At 34.4% G+C, this 6,793-nt stretch overlaps 2 protein-coding genes across 4 annotated transcripts in view; both read right to left on the reverse strand.

Annotated features, from left to right (window-relative positions):
* On the reverse strand, nucleotides 116–3,487 carry LOC104786235. Its single transcript, XM_010511596.2, has 3 exons — nucleotides 3,045–3,487; nucleotides 718–2,431; nucleotides 116–614 (listed from the first exon to the last, which is right to left on the reverse strand). Exons 2-3 carry the CDS (start codon nucleotides 2,350–2,352, stop codon nucleotides 438–440), a joined length of 1,812 nt encoding a protein of 603 aa, XP_010509898.1. The 5' UTR covers nucleotides 2,353–2,431; nucleotides 3,045–3,487; the 3' UTR covers nucleotides 116–437.
* The window catches only part of LOC104786238 (two-component response regulator-like APRR7), a 4,191-nt gene continuing 3,481 nt past the window's right edge, over nucleotides 6,084–6,793 (reverse strand). For all 3 annotated transcript variants that reach the window (XM_010511600.1, XM_010511599.1, XM_019245785.1), the window contains exons 4-5: nucleotides 6,671–6,793; nucleotides 6,084–6,570 (exon numbers count right to left, since the gene is read on the reverse strand). The exon at nucleotides 6,671–6,793 is cut by the window's right edge and continues 6 nt beyond it. In XM_010511600.1, coding sequence (XP_010509902.1) covers nucleotides 6,463–6,570; nucleotides 6,671–6,793 — 231 coding nt within the window. In that variant the 3' untranslated portion in view covers nucleotides 6,084–6,462. The remainder of the gene's footprint in view (nucleotides 6,571–6,670) is intronic.

The raw sequence follows: 6,793 nt of genomic DNA on the forward strand, positions 1-6,793 counted from the left end.
GTTTTCTTAGTTTTACTAAAAATGAAATCATATATGATCTGTTTTGACAAATTAGGTCATGATTAAAAATGGGTTTAAAAGCTTTTAAGTTCAAGGTAATGTGCAGAATAAACTCTATACAAAACCAGAATATCATAATCCTCAAAACCATAAGTCAGAATTTACAATTCACACAACCCTTTTAAAATCAATACCAAAGCCCACATATGATTCCAGTAAAGAAGAGAGACACTGATTTTACTTTCTATAAAAAAATAGGTTTAAACAGAAAGCCAAAAAATTAACACAAAAAAAAATAATAATTAAATAACTACTAATTTTGTAGATATCATCAACTCAAGAACTCTCACTAAAACTATGAAGGCTGAGTTTTGCCTATCTCACTTTGTGCAATCCTTTCTTTTTGCTAGTTAAGGTGCAATCCTTTCTTTTGCTAGTTAAGCTTCTGTACACTTCTTTGACGACCATGGCCGGAGTCTCTGGCTTTGGCTATGAGTGTATGCTAAAGCAATGGAAAAAGATTGCAAAACAGATATCTTGGCTTGAGATTGAACGAAGTAGAGACCGTCTCGAACATTCATGATCCTTAATTCAGGACTTCCCTCCATCAATCCCTGATACAAATAACACAATAAACATGACCAAGATTGAGTTTCCCTCTTGTTAATCTATGATGTATGGTTGAGAAAATGGTATATGGATCTTGAATGTTACTACCTCTGCGAAGAGCTCAAAAAGATTGCACTGGCCTTCATTTTGGTCTTTTCGTGTTTGGCCTTTAAGGACACTTAAGGGGCAACCCAAATCCCATCCAGAGCAATCACAGTATCCACCGGATTTCCATCTCTGAATCAAGCTCGACGGACCACCGTTTCTATGTCTCGGCCCTCCGTGAATCCCTGAAGGAATCACAACATCTATGCTTGTCGAACGCTTAGAACTTTTAGAAGCATCCTTGGTTCGAGCTAAGGGTGTTTTCTTGAGAAACTTCATCCCCCAGCCTCCAACTTTTTCGACTACTTCTTCTTCTTCTTCTTCTTCTGCTTCCACGGGAAACTGTTCTCTCACAACAACAGCTGAGGTTTCAAGATTTGGTGGAAGGTCGTTATCTAGCAAACTTACAGGTTCAAGATCGTGGTCTGGTTCTTGAAATGGCTCCCAAGAACAAAAATCCGGTACGGAGCTTGTTCTACTGAATCTAGAGATGCTTCTTTGCCTTGAAGTGCGAGTAGTGTTTTTGATCGCATCAACTACTTTCTTAGGCAATCCTCTGCTTTTCCTAATATCATTGTGGCACGGTAACTGCGGATTCCCACCACTGCTGAATAGAACAAACTGTCTCTCTACAGTTTTTTCATTTGTGGACGAGACAGAAATCAAAGTAGATACCTTTAGTTTACCAACCAAATGTTTCTGTTCAGATCCGCGGCCTTTCTTCAAATGGATCAAATACGAATAGTCTAGCGAACTACGGTCGAACCCCGACCCAACACTACTAGTGCTTAAGCTAGCTACATAGATCTCTTTCTGATCATCCAATGAGAAAACAAAATGAGGCGTCTTGTTGTCTTTCATAGTGAACTGAAGTGCTCCTTGAGAAACTGTTGAAGACGGAGACCAACAGGAAGAAGACTGCTCAGAAGAAGATGAACTCATTGAGTTTGTGCTGGACAAAGAGACCCTCTTTTTGGGCATGTAACCAGATTGATAAATCTGAAACTGCGAATCTTGTTCCTCTATCTTCCTCACAACATCAAATGAAACCAACTTGTTTTCACCATTATCGTCTTGACTTGTCCTGCTACTCATATCATCACCCTCTAATGCTTCGACATCGTGTAACAAAGGCTTAGTAACCATATGTGTAACCCTCCTGCAACCTATGATTGCACGGCTAATCACTGGACTGCCTGAATCATCTACCAACGGAAGATCAAACACAAGACGAGCAGCATTTTCTTTAGGGATCACAGGTGAATCGAAGTGACTTGAAGGAAAACTCATCTTTGGTCCTACAAGATTCAAAGAAAGGCTGCAACTGGCTGACTTAAACGCACTGATGTGAATCAACTCGAGGCACCGTCGGAGATACTTCTCGTCCAATGACACCAGATGCCTTGGGATCTTGTAATCGAAAAAACTAGTGGCACGAGTAAACGAACCTTTGGGACCGTTTTTAACAATCTGTAACCACTTCCCACTGTTTGAAACTACACTACATTGCTGCCTTTTCTGACTCAACAAGGTTCCTGACTTCAATAAACCATTTTCACCAGGCGGATTCTCATCAATGCTCAGTGAATCTTCAAGCTCAGAATCATCCTTCTGAGAATCAGGACCAACACTCCCCATTGTTCTTAAAACAGAAACCGAGAAAACCTTAATTCCCCATTCTATAATACGAAGAACACGCAAGAACACTTCCAAATATCTGAAAGACAAACATGAACAAGAGTAGATGAGAGAATATAACACAATATTAGCAACAAGATTTTAGCTTAACATAGCAACTCTGGTGGACACAAGACATATGTTTGGTACTACTATTGAAACTATGCAGGATACCAAAATGTGGTATGAATCTGCACTGTTTCAAAACAAAAAGCCGAATTTGAGACTCTTAATGCAACAAAGCTAAATTTGCTGAAAAGTCAGAGGGTTTTGTTTTCTTTTAAATTATACCTAATCTCTTACCTAAAAGCAACAAAAAGCTAAAAAAAAAAAAAAACGAAGAACCCTACACATATTGATAATCAAATAAAAGCTTGAATTTTTAGATGTGCCCCATTAAATTGAAACAGAGGAAAAAAGCTAAAACTTTGATTGGAGTTTGAAAGATACACTCGAGGATTAAGCCACCTAACTCAAGTAAACAGAGTAAATCTTACTCAGGATTGGACCTAGAAACTAAAAATTCTCTCTGTATCACTTCCTCTACCAAAGCCAATTCTGGATTGTGTCCATGGAGTGTTAAACAATACAAAAACACCACGAACAGATTCTAAAATTAAAATAAAAATCAAATCTTTAAATCTTATACTCACTTGATTAGAAGAAGAAGGACTGATTGGATCGAAGAGTAATCTCCAATGGGTACCAAAAGAAACTTCAAGCAATCTCCTCCGCCAATTCTGGATAATTGCGATCTTCTGTATCTACTTAAGAGGAAACAGAGAAACAAAAAAAAAAAAAAGCAAAATTCTTATAAGCAATTATGAGTTGTGGGGAGGAATAAGAAGAAAGTGGGAAAAGCTTTGGAAGCAAGAGTTTTTTTTTTTTTTTTCTGGGTTTCAAGAGAGAGAGGAGAGAGAGATGGGAGTGGTGGTGGTGGTATCGCAAAGGCACGTTAATGTCTGACTAGTAAGTAAGTACCAAATGGAGACGAAGAGAAAAAAGAAAGTCTTTTATGTGTGTGTGGTGACTTGACTATGGCCAGGGCTTACGGACCCACTTCTTGGTGTTGTGTGTTTCTTTTTTTTTTCCTCTTGCGTCCAAAGCTCGAGAGATTAGGGTTTTTGTTTAAAGTTGTGGGGGATTAAGGGTGAGTGAGCTGGTGGGCACGATCGAGAGAGAGAGTGAATCAAAAGGAGGATGGTGATGGCTACTTGGTTGGGCGATAAAGCAGGGGGAGAGGGAGTATAGAACTTACTGTTTCAGAGATAGTGCCCACATTTTCTTCTATTCACTTTTCACTATATTCTTCTTCCTTTTTCTCTATTATAGTTTTCTTTTTTTCATCAAAAAATAAAAATTTGATAGTAACTTTGTTTGAATTTCCTCAAATTATTGATTTTTTGGTAATATTTATCATATGGATAATATAGTGGATCAAAACAAATTATTCGTTCATACGATTAGGTTAGGTTTTGATTTTGACGTTTTATATGTAGTGTGGAGATACACATTTTTTAAAAGAAAAAATTGCTAAGAAATTTACTAACAACATTAATGTTGAATATCAAAAATTGAGATTATTTTACAATTAGTCCACGGTTTATTTACCAAAACCTGATCGAGTTAACCTTAACTCGATCATTCGTATATTGTTCTTTACAAAAAAGTGAAAAACCATTTTAGCTTTCTATTTATTTTGTATAGTTATATTTTCTTTCCTATATAGTTATATTTTAATTATTAGGCATATTTTCTTTCCTATATAGTTATATTTTAATTATTAGTTATATTTTCTTTCCTATATAGTTATATATTAATTTTGAGTTATATTTTCATTCCTATTTTAGGTATAGTTATTAAAAGATAGAAATTTAGTTGCACATTAAAATATGAAATTTATTAAAAGTCAAGCATAGTGTTTATTAATTTCAACAAAGTTCCTAAATTCTCTAGTTAGTTTTGTAATTTGAGTATTGTTAAATTTTAAGAAATAAGTACTAAACAGGTAAGAACCAAACATCATTGAGAAAATAAGAGGTTTCTGTGAATTGTATGTTTGCGTGATAAAAACGATAGTCGTTAAAAAATTTAGTTTTTGAGTGACTTATTAGAAAATGGTCGACTTCCGATATAGGTATACAATAGTGGAAAACTTCTTAAATTATCATATTTTTTTGGAAAATTATAAACAAACCCTACGATACATATTTTGCCTTTTTTATAAAATGATTAAACAATTGGAAATTTGGAGGCTTTAGAACATATATTGATATTTTTATGTACGAATAGTGAGAATCTAATGGACCAACCAACAAAATTACAAAACTAGTTTGTCTCATTCCAGACCGTGAGCTTGCTGCACATGATTGACTCAACCATTTTGTTGCTTCTTCACTTGCATTTTGCGTATTTTATTTAAATTTCAAAAATTCAAATACGTGAAATCCTTATATATAATAATGTAGTCAAGTTTAGTTCCACTACATATATGTGTATTATTCCTCTTGAAGATCGTAAATGTCAGTTCAATTATTCATCTAGAAGATTAGTGTATATGTTAATAACTACATGAATTTAATTATTCGTGTTAATTCAGTCGACCTACCGACTACCGTATTATAAAACTGATGCTTCTTGTACAAACTAGAATTCTCCTCCACCAAATCCGGTCTTTTTTTGCACTAGCCGTGTTAATCTGTTAAAAAAAAAAGAATGTGAAGCATCAAACAGATATAGTTTATGTTTTTTCATGCATGTGATTTAGTCTTATTTCTTGGATTTATATAGTTCGTAAGTTTGTCTGGTCTTAAATCATACTTATTGACATTATTATTTGTTTGTAACACACGTGTAGATGTCCTGGAAAATAAGTTAGAAGATAAATTGGAAGTTGATAGGATTGTGTCGTGACCAAGCATGTGTAAGTCTATTTTCTATAGATCAAGATCGGATGTTAATTATCAAAAGACTAATTATTGGCGTCGTGAATTTTATAATTAAGGAACCAAAACAGTAGTGAAATCACTTTGTTTTCACACACAGATAAATACATATTTATGGCCGTAATTTTAGAAAACTGTATTTATCGTGTTTACAAGTCAAATGGCATAGTTTCAACTCTTCAATATATGGTGGCCTTTCATAGAATAAAATTCACAGATTTCATAGATTTTGATAGTGGCCTGTCAAAGAGGTCAATGTCATAATTCACCTCTAAAGTCAAAATCACTATATTTTTAATCTTTGCCTTTTAGACGTTTGGTTCGAAATTATTGACTTAGTCGCCATCTATATTTTAACAGTCTTCGGTTAAAACTTATTTAGAAGTCTATTTTAGCATATGGGTTTCCCTTTTCAGAAACCGAAAAAAAAAAAAAAAACTCAACCATTGGAAAACTATGGTATGATGGTCATTTATGCGCATGTATCGAGTCGTCGTCAATCGTTTGAGCTTTTACACCTATTCTTAAATGGTGTAGCTACAAAGGAGGCCTTAATTAAATAATTAATCTTTAACACTATTGTTGGTCCAGTTCAACATATCGTGGAAAACAAAGCCCAATAACTGCATCCTTTACTTTTTAAATATGACAATCAAACACGCCTAAGTATCGTGTTTATACAATCAAGAATGAGTAGTTTAGGTCTAAATATGTACGTAGAATGTGAAAGGAGCAAGAGAATAACTCAACTGATAATATATAGTGTTCACAGGTGATCAAAATACAACCCAACTATCAAAATACAAGACATCACATATCATCATATTATATATGTAACATATTGTATCTACAAAATTTTGGAAAATTCTATGTTACATTATTAAAACCTTACTCTCGCTACTGTTTTATTTAACCAAACCTTGCCTAAAACCCATTTATTCATTATCTTTATTTTATTTTGCTTAGATTGTTTTATTTTTTTTATTTGACAGAAGATATAGGGGCATGACAAAACTAAATAGACAAGTTATAACTCTATAGAAATACGACTTTTATAACTATATAAGACTATAAGATTCATGTTCATGTTTATAAACATGAATCTTTGTGGCGTGGCTCTTGGAGCTCAAATCCAAGATTGAATTGGGTAGTTGAACTTGAAGGAGTTGGCTCCACTAATGTGTGCAAAAATGTCTGAAGAATCTACAAATTGTCCCTCATCCTTCACTCCCATCTGTAAACCAAAATCTGTATAGTTAGACTTAATTACAACCGACACTCCATTTCGACATAAATTCATATAAATCGAGTTCAAATAACCCGGGGTTACTTACATCGTCTTCATCTTCATTATCATGATGGCTTGAAGAAGCTTGTCTACTTGGTTCACCAAACTCATCATTCTTTGCAAATCTTCCTCTAACCCTTGGTCTACTATCTGCCAATGTTTTCCTACA

Source organism: Camelina sativa, chromosome 5 (genome assembly GCF_000633955.1).
Source record: "Camelina sativa cultivar DH55 chromosome 5, Cs, whole genome shotgun sequence".
Classification (NCBI taxonomy): domain Eukaryota; kingdom Viridiplantae; phylum Streptophyta; class Magnoliopsida; order Brassicales; family Brassicaceae; genus Camelina; species Camelina sativa.